The sequence below is a fragment of the Lodderomyces beijingensis genome, assembly GCF_963989305.1.
Source record: "Lodderomyces beijingensis strain CBS 14171 genome assembly, chromosome: 4".
Taxonomy (NCBI): Eukaryota; Fungi; Ascomycota; class Pichiomycetes; order Serinales; family Debaryomycetaceae; genus Lodderomyces; species Lodderomyces beijingensis.
The window spans coordinates 764,691-781,480 of NC_089973.1; the positions used below are offsets into that span (position 1 = coordinate 764,691).

At 45.3% G+C, this 16,790-nt stretch overlaps 7 protein-coding genes across 7 annotated transcripts; 5 read left to right on the plus strand and 2 right to left on the minus strand. All coding sequences in view use genetic code 12, as the record gives it.

Moving 5' to 3' along the window:
* Nucleotides 1–169: 169 nt before the first annotated feature.
* Nucleotides 170–1,621, plus strand: LODBEIA_P33780 (uncharacterized protein; the record flags this gene model as incomplete). The annotated part of the gene is made up of 1 exon (XM_066973481.1): nucleotides 170–1,621. One exon carries the CDS (start codon nucleotides 170–172, stop codon nucleotides 1,619–1,621), a length of 1,452 nt encoding a protein of 483 aa, XP_066830316.1.
* A 236-nt stretch (nucleotides 1,622–1,857) lies between these two features.
* On the plus strand, nucleotides 1,858–4,011 carry LODBEIA_P33790 (uncharacterized protein; the record flags this gene model as incomplete). The annotated part of the gene is made up of 1 exon (XM_066973482.1): nucleotides 1,858–4,011. One exon carries the CDS (start codon nucleotides 1,858–1,860, stop codon nucleotides 4,009–4,011), a length of 2,154 nt encoding a protein of 717 aa, XP_066830317.1.
* Nucleotides 4,012–4,451: 440 nt separating this feature from the next.
* LODBEIA_P33800 (uncharacterized protein) lies at nucleotides 4,452–6,533 on the plus strand (the record flags this gene model as incomplete). Its single annotated transcript, XM_066973484.1, has 1 exon — nucleotides 4,452–6,533. The coding sequence occupies one exon, from the start codon at nucleotides 4,452–4,454 to the stop codon at nucleotides 6,531–6,533; it is 2,082 nt and encodes a 693-aa protein (XP_066830318.1).
* A 1,673-nt stretch (nucleotides 6,534–8,206) lies between these two features.
* LODBEIA_P33810 (uncharacterized protein) lies at nucleotides 8,207–9,865 on the plus strand (the record flags this gene model as incomplete). Its single annotated transcript, XM_066973485.1, has 1 exon — nucleotides 8,207–9,865. One exon carries the CDS (start codon nucleotides 8,207–8,209, stop codon nucleotides 9,863–9,865), a length of 1,659 nt encoding a protein of 552 aa, XP_066830319.1.
* A 455-nt stretch (nucleotides 9,866–10,320) lies between these two features.
* LODBEIA_P33820 (uncharacterized protein) lies at nucleotides 10,321–11,508 on the minus strand (the record flags this gene model as incomplete). The annotated part of the gene is made up of 1 exon (XM_066973486.1): nucleotides 10,321–11,508. The coding sequence occupies one exon, from the start codon at nucleotides 11,506–11,508 to the stop codon at nucleotides 10,321–10,323; it is 1,188 nt and encodes a 395-aa protein (XP_066830320.1).
* A 1,639-nt stretch (nucleotides 11,509–13,147) lies between these two features.
* On the plus strand, nucleotides 13,148–14,362 carry LODBEIA_P33830 (uncharacterized protein; the record flags this gene model as incomplete). The annotated part of the gene is made up of 1 exon (XM_066973487.1): nucleotides 13,148–14,362. The coding sequence occupies one exon, from the start codon at nucleotides 13,148–13,150 to the stop codon at nucleotides 14,360–14,362; it is 1,215 nt and encodes a 404-aa protein (XP_066830321.1).
* A 210-nt stretch (nucleotides 14,363–14,572) lies between these two features.
* LODBEIA_P33840 (uncharacterized protein) lies at nucleotides 14,573–16,180 on the minus strand (the record flags this gene model as incomplete). Its single annotated transcript, XM_066973488.1, has 1 exon — nucleotides 14,573–16,180. One exon carries the CDS (start codon nucleotides 16,178–16,180, stop codon nucleotides 14,573–14,575), a length of 1,608 nt encoding a protein of 535 aa, XP_066830322.1.
* Nucleotides 16,181–16,790: the final 610 nt, after the last annotated feature.

Consider the following 16,790-nt stretch of genomic DNA (forward strand, 5'->3'; position numbering starts at 1 on the left):
TGCAGCAAGCTGCAAGCGACACAAAATTGGAAAAAAAAAGAAACCTCTCCATCCGTGAACATCCTGCATACAAACGCACACAGTTCCTCATCGAAAGAACCCATCAGTTCATCTCATTGGAATCAATAACCGTAGAGGCTTCCCTTTCTTTTCTTTTTCAATCAAACAAATGACAACTAGAGTAGAGATCGAGAATGTCATTTTGGATGCCGGCCCCCTAATCACCCAGCCGGCAACGTCCTTGCAACGGTTTGGGCAGAACTTTTACACCACGCCGGGAGTCCACTCCGAATTGAAAGATGAGCGAGTTCGCCAGCAGTTGCTTTTATGGGGAGACCGATTGAAAATCGTGCAGCCTAGTCAAGAGAGCATTAATGCAGTGATCAAGTTCTCCAAGCTCACAGGTGACTATGCTGTGTTGTCGGTGAACGATTTGCATATCATTGCGTTGGCCTATGAGCTCCATGTCAAAAATGTTGCAAAGTTGCGAAGTTTCCCCGGGGAGGTATTGGAAGAGCAGGAGACCGCTAAGCAGGGGCAGGGCCAAGGCCGGGGCGATCACTCTGGAGATGCTGATGGTGATGGGTTTGTAGTGGCAAAGAAGGGACGCAAGAGAGGAGGGAAACGGCAACGTGAAAAGCGGATGGCGGAGATGCAAAAATTGCAAGATGCAGCAGGGGACAGCGACCAGCACCAGCACCAGCCAGAAAGTGCAGCCTCCTCGAGCCAAGAGGAAGAGAGCGAACCTGTTGGCGAGACAGTTGCCGCTGGTGATATCAACGACAGCGACGTCTCGCGGACGCTGGATACCAAGCCTCAAGAGTCGGCACAAGCAAGCAGCGATGTAGCTATTGAGGAACAGAACACAAACAACGACGACGATGTCGTTGCGGAGGAATACAACGACGACGACGATGATGGAGAATGGATAACGCCAGAAAACCTCCAAGAGGAAATTTTGAAAGACCAAGACGAGCAAGTTCAAGACGCGGGAAACGCGCCCTTGGTTAAAGTTGCTCTCGCGACGGGGGATTTTGCATGTCAAAACGTAGCCATGCAACTAGGAATCAACTTGTTGAACACAATGTCTGGGAAGCAGATCAAACGCGTGCGCAACTACATGTACCGGTGTCATGCATGTTTCAGATTGACCCCAATCAGCAAAGACGGCAGGCCCAAGCATTTCTGTCCCAAATGCGGCGGCGATACTTTGATCAGATGCGCCGTTTCAGTAGACAACAGAACAGGAAAGATTACGCCTCATTTGAAAGCCAACTTCCAATGGATCAAGAGGGGCGAAAAATACTCGCTTCCTTCGCCCTTGAGTAAAAACCAGCAGAGGTTGCAAGGCAAAGGTGGCTATCAACACAATAAGCAAAACAGGCACAAGTCGCAACAGAACCCGTTGATCTTGCGGGAGGACCAGAAAGAGTACCAGCAAGCCTTGAAGAACGACGACTGGGAGCGGAGACAGAATGAAAAAATGTTGGAAAATTGGATCGGAGGTGGCAGTGCGGATAACTATGTCAGTCCCTTTGGAACAATGAACACCATTCGACCCTCTGGTGTCCATGTAGGCAAAGGCCGTTATGTCAATTCCTCCAAAGGTAAGAATAAATAGAATACTTAGAGACTACGGGAGTTGTAAGTAATAGAGCATGAGATCGAGCCATGAGAACCAGCGCTGTAGATACTGTCCGCTGTTGTATCAATAACAACTGCGGCTACATTCCAGTTGTAGCAAAAAAAAAAAATGCGCTTCGTAATTATATATATAAAGATGAACCAAGTTACGGCTGACCATCCCATCCAATCCATCCAGGCCATCTATCCATCCGTACCTAACTGTTCTAGGCAATGGCCAACGGAACAGCAGCCAATGCCGCAGCTCTAGCTGCATTCAATGCCGTGAAAAAGAAAGAAGCATCTTCCAAACAAACCGACATTTGTGATCTTCCTGCAGCCTTGAGGTCGCAAAGCAAGATAAGAACACCCACTAGTCAAAGTCAATCTCGTGTGAGCACACCTTCATCAGTTGCCAATAGAAAGTATGGCAACTATTCGGATACGTCGTCGATATCACCCAAACCTCCCTTGAAGCTCGAAACGAATGTGCGGAGCCCCAGTGCGTCGCTGCCTTCTTCAGAGTTTGACGGCGAAAGCGAGAGCGATAGCTTTGACTACTTCAATTTAGGACACAACAATTCCAATAGAGGCGATGCCTTGAGGCTGCCGAGGCTGCCGAGGTACCTGCCTCAGACCCCAAGGGACATGATCTCACACGTGAAGAATTCGATTGATTCAAAGGCCATTTTGAACGATGCCAGCGCCAAGAGGTTGTCGAACAATTATGCTCCGCAGGAAATGCTCAAGAATTTAAAGCATTCGTTGAATGAAAAGGCCAGGCCTGTCAATGTTCTTCCAAGGCCAGTTGAAAACGAGAAGGGGGTGGATTTTTTGAGCGACATGCGCGATCGACTAGACAATACCAGAAAAGTCGTTGCAAACAATAAGCTGCTCAAACCGGGGCTCAAACTAGAGAGTGACAACCAGCTTGACGATGAGGGTTTTTACTACTACCAGCAACCAGGCAATGGCTCTTACTCGTCCTTTGAGTCTGCTGCGAGTGAGTTGGAGAACAGGGGCAAAAGAGAAACCAGAGAGATCAGAGAAATCAGAGAAAACAGTGTGCGAGCACAGTTGCCACCGCAACAACCGACTCCAGATTCACGCCGAGTCAGCGTAGAGAAAGAAGCCAATCAAGTCTCGCAGCCTCTGACTCCAGACTTGCATGGAATAAGCATAGACGTGACTGATCATGACGCCGAGAAAAATGACGACAACGAGGTTTTGACCAGAGTTCCCCTCAAGATACCCGAGAATGACAAGGCAACTGCGAGCTCAAGAAACACCACTAGAAGGAAACCGCCACCCAAATCCGACGATGAACTTGACATCAAGGATGACACCGACGACGCAAGCACACTCAACTCCGAGCTCAGACAAAAAACGATCCGGAATGGAAGGTCGGCGGAGACATTTTCGAGTGGCGAAGGATTCAATCATCCAGATGACATTGCGTCCATCACAGATACCGACGAGCCCGTGCCTCCTCGAGTGAGACGCAAAGAGTCCAAGTTCCCCCAGTTTCCCGATATTCGCAAACACCATCACCATTCAAAGCATTTGTTCAGGCACAAGCACCACAGCCACAAGGCGCCAGACACGATGCCGTTGCTGGAGGCAGATAGTGAGTATACTGACGCGGAAGCTTCCGACGCAGGGTACACGTCGTCCAACCCTGCTCCTTTGAAAGTGGCTCCAACCATGCAACAGCCTGTGCAATTCAGGACAACAATGAGGAAGCCGAACAAGAGGAAGGACAAACTGTCCAAGTTTGACGAGTACAAGCCGTGGAAAAGCCACAATGACTTGAACTACTTGACTGATCAAGAAAGGAAAAGGTACGAAGGTGTATGGGTGAGCAACAAGGGAAACTACATGGATCTTATGGTGACGAAACTCCATGGGGTCAACTATGCTTTATCCGGACACGACAAAACCTCCAGCGAACATCTCGAGGACTCGATCAAAGCTGCGCTCGTGTCTACCAATCAAGCTGAAACAAAAAACGAAAGCGAAGGTGGTGGCAACACCAACACCACTACAACATCAACGACAACAGGGGGTGCCAAGCAATCTGACAATGGCGCAAGCACAGAAAAGATTGTGGAAACAGACAATCGAGACCGGGTCGAAGTCAACCAGTTGATGTTGGGCGCCGTTGTAAAGAGAATTTGGAACAGAAGCAAATTACCTGGTGATACGTTGGAACAAATATGGAACTTGGTAGATTACAGAAGAGATGGCACATTGAGCAAGAACGAGTTCTTGGTTGGAATGTGGCTAGTTGATCAATGTCTATATGGACGGAAACTACCAAAGAAAATTGAGCCTGTTGTCTGGGAAAGTCTAGGCGGAATCGGAGTCAATGTCAAGAAGTTGAAGTAAAATAAAAGCTACCGGGGGGTCCGAGGATTAGCTGGATTGAATTTGGAATTTGGGAATTATGCTCTAGTGTTTAAGGCTGTTTTTTTTTTTGGATTTTTTTTTTTTTTTGCTATCAATTGGAAGCTTAGCCTTTGCCTTATATATATAGCTATATATATTCTCATCATAATTGATGTTTACTCAGCGCAAGATCTGTTTTTGCTATTGCAATCAGGGCCACCTCCCGTCGAGATACGTGAGCTTTACTTCTCGCTGTCTCCGCTCCTTCAACGCTTTTTTTTGGCTCTCTCTGCGGTTGAAAAAATTGGAAACGAAGAGGAACCAGATACATTTGGGATAACGCGCGTTACAGCTTCCCAACTCCCCCGTCCAGCTGGCCTGCTGGTCCACCGACCCAAACTCTTTAAAGAAAAATCCTTGTCATCAAAAGGATGAATCTCATGGATATGTTATCGACGGATCCCCCGTCTTCGATATACGGTGCTGCGGGCGATAGCTACAACTCCTATAACGAAGTTGAGCTTTTGGGAGGCACCACCGCATCTCACATCGGAGATGAGAACACTGAGATTATGCAGCACAATGGGAATTCACTCACCATGAGGAAACGTCAACGGGTAGTTCACCTTCCAGCGAACCTCACCTTGATCCAAAATGCGCTTATTCATTTGATACTTGAATTGTTCAGCGAGACGTTGTTGAGTGAATTGAAAACTCGAGAGAATAAACCGAGTATTGAAAGCTTATTGGAAGTTTCCAGTATGCAATCGACGATTTCGGCACCTACTCCAGTCAACAGGGACATCGATCCCAATAATAGCATAGGCGAGCTTATTGACTTGTGTTTTGAAAAATTGGCCGTGGTGAATAACCAGCCCACTTTGCTTGTTGATCACTTCATCCCCAAGAAATTGATACTTTCGGAAACGAACGAGTTGCAGTCGATCATGTCGGGGAAATACGAATTGCTCAATGAGATTGTTGATGCGTTGATTGAGGACACACGTGCACTGGGCGAGCTTTACCCGATATTGGTTATCGCCAAGAGCAACAAGGAGTTGGAGTTGATTGAAGGGATGATCATTGGTAAGGATTTGAGATATAGCAACTCGAGTAATTTGAAGTTGTATGAAGATGGCCGCAAATTCCATCCGGGACTGAGCGAGGGAGCCAAGGGGGTTTGCATCAACTTGATTCAGTCGCTGCAACTTTACAATAATTACTTGAACCAGTCGTTTTCGGTTAAATATCGATTTATCTACTCGTTTGACTTTAACTTGGACGCCACGAATCCAAGTATCGAAATGTTGCAATCAGATGATGACTGTCCTATATTTATTCCCGTGCCTGTCTTCTCAACGGAACATTTGCAATTACACTTGGAGCCCGAGGAGCCTCAACTGAGTCGATTTATTAATGATGATGTTGATGGTGGTGATGGCAGTGCTGGTAGTGGTGGTACTGGTGATGGAAAAAGAGTTCGAGATTGGAAAGTCAAGATTTTACACTCGTTGGTGGTAAACAGCCTGGATCATGAAAAAAGCATGAATCGTCGAATAGACAATTTTTATTATGATTCTTATGGTGCCAATATGGGATTTTTCATACTGAACATTGGCAACCCCGAAGCATTGGGTGCATTGATGAAAGACTATGACAACCAATTGATTCAAAGTTTCTCCAACGAAAAGTTGAAAAAGAGATTGAAAAAGGTTGATGATGCGGGACTCTTGACTCGGGTGAGAAATGGCGTTCCACTTACAAGGGAAAACTTCAACAGGGAAATGTCAAGGGTGCTACATTTGCAACTTTACCAGGTAAATGACATGGTTAGACACGCTGAAGAAGTGGAGATTCCAAAAAAGAGAAAGTTTGAAACTTCGCGACAAGTGCACTTTGACGAAGACGAAGACTCGATTGCCGAAAATTACCGCAAGTTTCAAAAATTGAATGAGGAAGCCATGCTTGATGATCGCAAACTAGCGCGGTTGGAGAACGAGGTGACCAAAAACGAGGACAAAATTGGAGCCCTTGACAAAAAATTAGAAGATCTTCAAAGTAGTGTCAAGGATGATAATTTTGCAAAGGAAGCGACATCGGAGCAAAAGCAGCAAGAACTCATCAAGGATTTGCAAAATGAATTGGAGGATTTGAGTCGAGAATATACTTGGATCAATAACGAGATTGACGAAGCAAGATTGCAATACCAGCAAAGTTCAACAAACGCAGTTGCGGAACTACACAAGCTCAACAAGCTCAAAACTCAAAAGCAAGCCATTGAAGATAGAATTTCAGGCCCTGGTATGGTTCAATTGCCCGATCTAATCCATAGTGATACATTGGCTAGTTACGAGCAAAGATTGACAAGATTGAAAGCACAGAATAAGTTTCTTTCTGGGTTTTTCAATAGCAAAATTAGTCATATCTACACTGAAAGACAGCAGATTACAGAAAATAGTGGCTCAAGTGGCTCAAGTACCCGTCCAAGCAATAGAATCAGCAGAGACTCAACACCACTATAGTGAAACCACCATGGTTGGCCATGGTTGGATGATTGACAAGAAGAAAGAAAAAACAAATGTTTGTGTTCACGTGTGATGAGCACGTGACATTTTTTTTTTCACACTCAGCCGCACGAGAGAACTAATCGGGCCATCATTAAAAAAACAAAACAGAACAAGTAATTTGACTCAATCGGGAAAGGAAATTTGAACACATCGTATAGATGGATTCCCCCAGAGTTGCCCGCAGAGTTGCCCCCCAGCGTCGTATGTGTTTGTGAGAGAGGGAGAGCCAATGAGCTCGGTAGGAGGCTCTTCCTCCTCCGCGTTTTGACCAACCCCCCTTTCCTCCCCCTTTTTTTTTTTCATAATCCGCCCGGTTTTGTTTGTTGGAGAATAAGAGCCCTGCGTAAAGTTTGCCAAATTTGTGTACGCCTTGATTGCAATCGAGATTATTCACGTCCATTAGCCTGTTGATTTTTCTTCTTTTTGATCGAGGCAGCGATGGTGAGCGAGTTCTTGCCTATTTTCCTACAACAGCAACAGCAGTGGTGCTAGTACTAGTGATGGTGTTGGTGACGGCGGTGGCGATGACGATCTAATAATTTAGTTCTTTTTTTTTTTTTTTCCTTTTTAGTTTGAATCTACCTGATTGACAGACTAGAGTATTGCCCGGTCAAGTCAAGATCTGTTGCTCTCAACAACAAAAGCAACAACCTGGGCTCTCAAATTGAGAAGAAATGCTACAGGGAAAGGGAGGTAGAGCTCCAACTTGAATGGGACTTGGGTAAGTTGTTGGGCATATAGGATGTTCGTCGACCCAGAATAGAAAAGAGCTTGACATTTGTACGCATCCTCGTATTTTGCGGCAATCAACTGACAGAGCTATCAATAATCATGCGAGAGAGACAAGATCCTCTGTATTTCCCCCTCTCCCCCTCTTCCACCTCTCTTTCACAGCCCGGGTTAACACCAGCAGCAGTAATAATAAGCTACTGTTGCGAAATGTGCAAATCTGTACAAAGTTGTTCCAGAGAAAGGTGTGCCTTGTACGTTGCCCGCTAGCCATAGAAGAGGGAAAAAAAAATGAACGAGATTTTTCCAACTGGCTCCAGCAAACACCAACAAGTAATATAATACACATATCCCACACCCAGCCCACTCCCCTCTCTCCTGACTCATCCACTCTTCAACACTCGATTCACCTGCCTACTGCTACTACTCGTAATCATCACCAGCAACGTGGAAAGAGAGTGAAAACTGCTGCCTGCCTCGCCCAAAAAGGAGAACCCGTTCAAGCAGACTGCGGTCCATTAAAGGAAAAAAGAAAAATCTCCTTTCTTCAACACAACTCAACACACCAGCGAACCTTCCACGCAAAACTCGAGAAAACATCCCCCGAAAAAAAAAAAAAACTGCCTCTGTTTGTTGCCTTGTAGACGGTTGTTATACAGTTTCAAAAGAGCATCGTTTGTCGGTCAAATTCCCCCGATTCTAGAGAGGGAGAAGAGGCACTGGCACTAGTACACCGTCCATTTGTTGACTAGAGGTATCACAAAAAAAAAAACAAAACTCAACCAATCACCCCCACCCACGGAAATTTTTTGCTACATTTGCAACAACTCCACACTTCAAACACTTTAGAAACTAGTAGTCGCAAGAATATTTGGCAGACTGACTAACGCAACGAATACATGTCAAATCGAGTAGCAACAGCAACAAACCCAGCAGCATTAGCAGCTGCTCAAGCGTCACATAATCCAATTTTATCATCCTCAAAACAAGCACAAGCCCTTGGTGCCACGACAACGTCAGCAGCAGCAGCAGCAGCAAACTACAACATGAACCACCACGTGAACGGAGGCAACAACTTGAACTCGAACTCAAATGCCGCGGTGGTGGCTGCTAACTCGTCCTCGTCCGCAGCCGCCAACAATTCCAACTCGTCTGTGGTTGGGTTGCACTATAAGATCGGCAAGAAGATTGGCGAAGGCTCATTTGGTGTTATCTTTGAAGGAACCAATATCATCAATGGAGTGCCTGTGGCCATCAAGTTTGAGCCTAGGAAAACCGAAGCGCCGCAGTTGAGAGATGAATATAGAACCTATAAACATCTACAGGGGTGCCTGGGAATCCCCAATGCCTATTATTTTGGCCAAGAAGGGTTACATAACATTCTCGTGATTGACTTGTTGGGCCCTTCCTTGGAAGATTTGTTTGACTGGTGTGGAAGACGATTTTCCGTTAAAACGGTGGTGCAAGTTGCCATCCAAATGTTGTCACTAGTTGAAGAAGTCCATCGCCACGATTTAATTTATAGAGATATTAAACCCGACAATTTCCTTATAGGAAGACAAGGATTGCCCGATGAAAACAATGTCCATTTGATTGACTTTGGCATGGCAAAGCAGTACCGTGATCCAAGAACTAAACAGCACATTCCATATAGAGAAAAGAAGTCGTTGAGTGGCACTGCTCGTTATATGTCAATCAACACCCACTTGGGTAGAGAACAATCGAGAAGAGATGACTTGGAGGCATTGGGCCATGTGTTTTTCTATTTTTTAAGAGGCCAGTTGCCATGGCAAGGTTTGAAAGCACCAACAAATAAGCAAAAGTATGAAAAAATTGGCGACAAAAAGAGAACTACCCCGGCTGTTACCCTTTGCGATGGGTTGCCTACCCAGTTTGCCGAATACTTGGACTCGGTGAGATCTTTGCCCTTTGACGCAGAGCCGCCATACGAAGAATATAGAATGCTATTTGTGTCAATATTGGACGACTTGGGACAATCGTGCGACGGCGATTACGACTGGATGCATTTAAACGGAGGTAAAGGATGGGATGCGCAAATCAACAAGAAGCCAAACTTGCACGGGTATGGTCACCCAAACCCGCCCAATGAACGTGAAAGAAGACACCGCGATCAAAGAAGAAGCAGGCAACAACAATCAGCTCAACAACAACAGCAACAACAACAACAACAGCAGCAGCAACAACAACAATCAGCTCAACAACAACAACAATTACAACAACAGCAGCAACAACAGTTGCAACAACAACAGCAGCACCAATTACAGAACCAACAACTGCAACAGCAATTATCAGCAGCTCAATTACATCAACAAAAATTACAGCATTTGGTGAATAGACCTTTGCCACCAATCAAGCAAGAGTCGATGCCCGTTAGACCCGGTGAAGGCAATGAGTTATTGAGTGGCAGTGGAGTCGATGCTAATGGTGGTAACAAGTACGAAGGCTATAACATGAACCACTATCAGCAACAGCAGCAACATGTGGAGGAAGACGCTGAAGAACACAAGGGATTCTTTTCAAAATTGTGTTGTCATTAGATTATAAGGGTGAGGGGAAGGAAAAAGGCCGATGGTTGGGCCGAGAGAAGAAAGTAAAGAATATAGAGAGGTACCTGTTTTTCTTTTGCTTATAAACATTTAATTCTAACATTGGAATGATTCGTGAATGCTGTTCTCTGTTGAGGCCTGGGGGGATAGAGGAAAAGGGGGAGTGAGTTACGTTATGACTCTTTCAGTCGACACCAGTAGGTTAACCTCTCCTGTATGGCCGCAACCCAAGTCGCTCTTTGAACACGTGATGATCCAGTAGTTGTGTGTGTGTGTGTCACTAGATCCCTTTTCCCTTCCTCCTTCCCCTTTCCACACACACGGCATATACCCTATTCTAAGATTACTCGAGACAGATCGTAGCATCTCGAACGCCAATCTGGATCCAAAGAAAAACAGACTAACCTCTTTATTATTAAACCTCTAAAATATACTATTATTATAAACTAAACAATCGAACCCTTTCTGTACATCTTTGCCTCTTCCTCCGGGGTCAACACCATTTCCTCGTAGGTCGTTTTCAAATACGCCTCCACTTCCTTTAATGCCTCGATAGTTTTGGTCTTGTCAAACTTGCCATTGCCCGCCTTGCCACGACAATTGGTCTTGATCAAGTCCAACTTGTCCTTCATCAAATCGGCTCTATAGCCAATCCATTCCTGGTAAAACTCGTTATACCTCGACCCGAAATTGACTTCGGGTTTAACAGTGCCCAAGACGCTGGTATCGGGCAAACTAGCCCCGCGAGCGCGGTACGAAGTAACCATCGTGATACGCTCGCTTACACCTTGAGGAGCGGGGGCAATGTGCTCGATTAGGCGGCCTTGCAACACGCAAGCTGACCCGCGTTGCGGACCAGGCACAACGGCCACTTTGCCAAACATATTGCCATCACCACCACCGCTAATATCATGGCCCATGCGCAAACTGGTTTCGCCGCCAATCATGTTGGTGGTCTCACTCAACATCAAAACACATACAAAGGGGTAGGAATCATGATGCCAGCCCACAACAGCAGGAATCTCACTGCTGCCCTCACTCATACTCCGCTCAACTTTCTTCACCTCTTCAATTACCGTATCCTGATCCCGCATCGATACATTCACTTGCGCAATCTCGTAGTCCATAATCACATCAAGGTCAACGCCAGCCATGCGCGACACCAACTCAGTGGTCGTTGGGTGGGTCCAAGCTTGATATATAAAGGGGCAATTAACCACCCCTTCCGTCTTGACGTATCCGCGCACCACGGAATCTAACCCTGAGGTGGAGTTGAAGCTGTAGCGAGCATACTTCAAGAAATTGTCCCGTTGCAAAACCTCCGACCTCATAATGTCAACGGCCTCCTGGGTGAAAAGCGGGAACGGATCGCTGACTCCAATGGGGCTGATCTGGTTGGGTTTCGAGCCGTGCCCGAGTTGCGCCATCGTGATTCTCTTTGTCTCGTCATATTGCGCTTTACCGGTGGAGGTGGCGTAGTATTGCAAGTGCTTCTCGGGGTTGAACGTTGGCTTTGGTGTCTGCTGGGGGATTTGGGTGTATGTGGTATGCAAGTTTGAATCGTAGGCTGCCGCGGAGATCTTCTTGTGTATGTTTCCGTCGTACACGCTCTGTAAAATACCCACCCTCGACATAGCTGTTGATTCTGAAGAAGAAAATTTATTACAATCTTTTATGTTTAAGACTCTTGATGACAAGTAGAAAGTTATGGGAAATTGTGATGGGTCGCTAGGAAAGGAAGATTTTGAATCTCTTAAATGATGTTGGAGTTGTTCAGAAAGATTCTGAGTTAAGGGGCTTTTCTGCTTTGCTTATAAGGGGGGGGGGGGAATTTTAGAATCGATAGATAAGAGAAATTGCGCTCTAGATTTGATAGATAAGCAAACTTCACCACGGCCAAACACTCACCCGTACATTCTCTTGCTCTCTATTTCTCTATTGTGGCGAAGCTCAGCTTAGACAACAACAGCACCGGCTTCAAACAAAATGAAGCATGTTTCGTTTTGTTCCCCTTTATTTTTTCCGTTATCTTGCCCGTTTTTCAAAAGATAGCACCAACGGGAGGAACTTTCCAAACCATGCACCGTTTCCTATCAACAGACACTGGGAATTTTTAATTGGAATTGGGTATGTTTGACTATCTCCAAGTCCTTTCCTCTTCTTCCCCCCTCCTCCCTCAACAGATGAAACAAGCAAGTGTTGTTGTAAAGTTTGGGCCAATAAAGGGAGGATAAAGTTGCAAACTGGAGACAGACAACCAATTTCCTCTCTCCAACACCCGCCCCCTTTTTTTCCCTAGCAGAATTGGAACAAGGGTTGGTTTGCACCCACAAAGAATAAAGAAAATCATACCTAATTTGGCGAAAATATGCGTCTCGCGACTTTCTGTTTGTGTTGCTATTCTTGCCTCGAAAGATGAAAACATCCATAAACCGAACGATCGCAGTGTATGTCACCACCCCGGTGCTCATCGCTAGAGCCAGCTTTTGTGTCTGAAGGAGCTTGAAATGAGCTCGATTTTGCGGGGGTTGGAGAAGGGGCGGATCTGGTGGAGATTCACATCTGCTCAAATTGCGCATCTCGTTTTGCGTTTAGCAGATTGTTCGTTTCGTTTTCTACCTTCTTCTTCGTCTGCAATTCGGGACGAGTGGTAATAAAACACACACCTTCTCTCCTAACTTGAGAGTCGGGGAATACACACAAACTACTGAGTATTATGCCGCGCTGTTTGTGGGTGAGGAGTGATTTTCGGCAATCTGGCTTTGATTCGTAGGCAACAGAGTTGGCCTTACTACCGAGATCGACCCTCATGACCCTCATTACCCCTAATGAGACTCATGAAACTCAAAATCCATCTCCTTGTTTCATCTAGAGCAAGCCATCTCCATATCTCCAGGGCATTCCTTGCCATGACTGGTGGTTTTGAGCTCATTGGTATCTTTTTCTTGAACTGGTTGCAAAATTCGAAACCCGAAACGACAAAAAAACAAAAACACGGCACTTTGTTGGTGTATTTTTTTTTGTATCTTATCTATCAAATCTAGACCCCCAACCACCCCCAAATGCTCCCTACCCCGTAACTCACCAACAGCATAAATACCCCTTTATTCCTTCCTAAATCCTTTCACCAGCTCATCTTTGCACACCACGTCAACCGTCAAATTATATATACAGATCTATATATATATAAAGGATCTTTGTCGCTTCTTATAGACTAAATTCAGCTCCACCTTTGTATTTTGTCCCCATTTTCCACCGTTTTCCCACCTCACAATGGCGTCAACTTCGGTCTTGCAAAATGTTCTCGACGGGAACATCCATAAAACCATTCCAGCTTCAACATACGATGACAAGTTAGCTGCAACTTACCAAAACATCCCAGTCCCTCAAAAGGCAACAACTTTTAACCCCGATGTCCATTTGAATTACTTTGCTTCGCCACAAGCCAAGGAAAAATACCACAGCACGAAAAGAATCACTCTCAAGGAGTTGGGCCACGATGATAAGCCAGGCAGCATCAGCCCCATTGGAGTCAGCGATCCGTTCCCGCTTTTCACCCAGGAGGCCGTTGACATTATGAGGTCGGAGGTTTTGCAACGGGACACTTTTTTGAAATATGCACGTTATTGCTTCAACTCCACCAGTGGAATGGATTGCACTTTGCGTGGCTACGTCAAGAGCAACGAAGATGGCATTGTGTGCCCCTTCACTTATGCCGCGTGGACCCACCCCAAGACCATGGCGTTGGTTTCGCAAATGGCGGGCATCGAGTTGGAGATTATCATGGATTACGAAATTGCCCATACCAACATCTCACTCAAGAGCGAAGATGAAGCGTTTGAAGAGAAGCTCAAGCATCAACGCAGCTTGCTTGATTCCAAGACTGGCAGGTCCATGTCTCTGGATGGTAAAGATATCCCCGCTGTTGTCGGATGGCATAACGACTCGTACCCCTTTGTATGTGTCTTGATGTTGAGCGACACCACCAACATGATTGGCGGCGAGACCATGTTCCGTATGGGCAAGACAAAGTCCACCGACACCGACGAGGACACCTTTGGCAATGTTGCCATTGTGCCTGGTCCAACTCAAGGCTCAGCTTGCGTGTTGCAAGGTCGATTGATTGAACACTTGGCTCCTAGTCCCCAGGGCGTCAGTGAGCGTATCACCATGGTTACCAGCTACAGAGCTCGCAACCCAAAGTTGGCTGACACTTCAATTTTGAGCACTGCAAAACCTGAAGTCAACTATGGTTCGAGATATAACGAGTTTTACGGACAATGGGTTGGATACCGCGTGGAGTTGATGAAGGAGAAGTTGGACTTGGTAAAGAAGGAGTGTCGCGGCGAAGGTGACAAGGGCAGATTCAACAAAGAAGAAACTATCAAGACCTTAAAGGACATTGAAGAGTATTTGGCCAAGACTTATAAAGAGATGGAGTTGACCGAGGAGGAAGTTGCCAAGATGTATAAGAAGGACTTGGTTTAGAATGAGAATATTTTATTTATTCACATTTTTCAACTTTTCAAAAAATTAGTTTTCCCCCCTTGTAGACTTGTAAGTCAGAAATACAAACATTCGCCGCCTTTCAAGTCCTCAAAAAAAAAAAAAAACTAATAAAAGATGCTAGACTAGACCTAAAAAGTTGCATTCATGTTTCAATCCAGTTAATTTTCTTTTTCGTTTTCTTTTGTTCAATCAAAAATTAAATTCTGAATCATCAGGACTTGAACCAGATCGTTTCAGACTTTTGTCCTTGTTGTAATCATTAACTTTGCTATGATCCTCATCTGAACTTGAGATGATGACTTTCGCCGTCTTGGGCACGGTGAAATCCCAATCGTCGATGTCATCCACATCCTCATCGTCATCATAAAAGTTGCCAGAGTCATCATCATCAAGCGTTGAGTCTTGGTATTTCGGATCATAGGTGTATACGTCGTCACTTTCCGTTTGCGGTCCACCGTATGCATTGGAAGAGTTCTTGTTGACAACTCGTGGTTGCTTGCATCCAGGTGCACTTTTATCCTGTAGTTTAGCAAATGTTTCAGGCTTGTCTCTATGGAATCCATCTTCTTCCTCGTCTGAACTTGGATAATAACTCTGGTCTGTCGTAACGATACTTCGCACCTCCTGCGGTAATCTATCCGGTCTGTAGAATCGTAAGTCGACTCTTCCAACTATATAAAGCACATTTATAATGACTTCAAAAATACCCCAGCAAACATACATAAACCAAATGCTTGCCGCGGGACTTTTGTATCTATCTTCTCTTGCTTGGAACACAACAATGGCCCTGCCAATGGCACCAATCAAGATCAAAGTGGTGGTTATAATCAACAACCCCATCGACACGTTATGCTTCAAGTCGCCACGCTGGTTGGTCAAGCCTTTGACACTGTGGAAATGGTGGTGCGTCGCAGCAATGACTCGTGTGGCATGCCTGTGATTCGAGTTTCGCTTCATGAACCCAGCAGCTGCCCTTTGAGCTGCTCCCTTTTCGGGGAAATAAAACGGAGCAAAACTCTCAATCCACCACGGCTGATAAGTGTATCTCAACTCATCCTTTTTAGTGGGCAACCAGAAACTCAAGCCGATCAAGGCAACCGCGGTTAATGAATACACTATAACCAAGATTGATGTAAATTGCACCGTGGCAATCCACGATTTATACGACCTTAGACTGATGTAGTTCAAATACGGCACGAATGAAGCCAAAATTGTGATGGCAATTAGGATCAACACGAAAAGATACGTGACAATTACGAACCCCCAAAACAATTTCCTCGAACCACCCACGGGGTGTCTCCAGGTGAACAACCGTTGCGCTAAAATCAAATTGGCCAGCACAATGATTATAGTAGGCACAATTAAAAACACTTCGCCGGCCAAGCCGAGATTCACCTTTATTATATCCTGAGACCAGCGTGCTCTCAACGCAAACCCAACGACTTTCATGGCCGAGTACACGATCCAAATGTATGAAATGTAGAAATGATGTCCCCTGGACTCATTGATGACGAGCACGATTATATGGGCAAACATAATTAGGCCAAATAACGCACTAAGGACAATCGAGGGTATGAAATCCACTCGAGTAGGATAGCTTCCAAACAAGTTGTTTAATATTGAAATGGCATTGGTGACTATCACCGGGGGCACTTCTGGACCTATCAAGTTGTGGGCAAACCCAACCAAGTTGATGATCCCTGAGCCCAATGCGGCTCCATCGGTAAGGGAGTAGATTAGATGCACCAACCCCGTGGATGCCGTGTAATAATATTCATTTCCTGAAAGTTCCAGCATGATGCAGTGTGTTTTAGACGAAGGACAACTTTTTTCCCAAAAACTGAAACAAAAAACAAAAAAACAGAAGGGGAAAGCATTCCAGTCAAGTGTTGATGGCTTTATGAATATGAACTGATGATTTCTCTTGATTTCTCTTGATTTCTCTTGAGTATTTCTGGAAATGCTAGGATGGTCCTCGGGATGAACACGTGCAGGCCTGGTTGGCTTTTTTGAATCTTTCAGCTAGTATGCTTCAACAAGTAAACAACAGCACCATTAAGGATTCCCTCAAGCAATATCGAACAAATGCTCAAGCTCACCTGAGGTAGGGGGCGGATCAAAGGGGAAATTGGGCGTAATATAAGGTGCCTCGAGAACGGCATGCTGTCAAACACTTCAGCTTCATCCTCTCCCTCCAAAAAGCCCCAAAAAAATGCAAAGCTGCAAATTTACCCAAATAAAAAAAGAAAAAAAGTGGTTCAAGAAAGCTCAATCCCATAATCTTGCCCACGTAAATTGATAAATTGCTGTTGCTGTTAGGCTTTTTTTGGGTCTGCTTATCATTTAATAAGTGATTGTCAAGGTAATTGCAGCGTATACGTGTGGCTCGTGATGTAGTAAAAGGCAT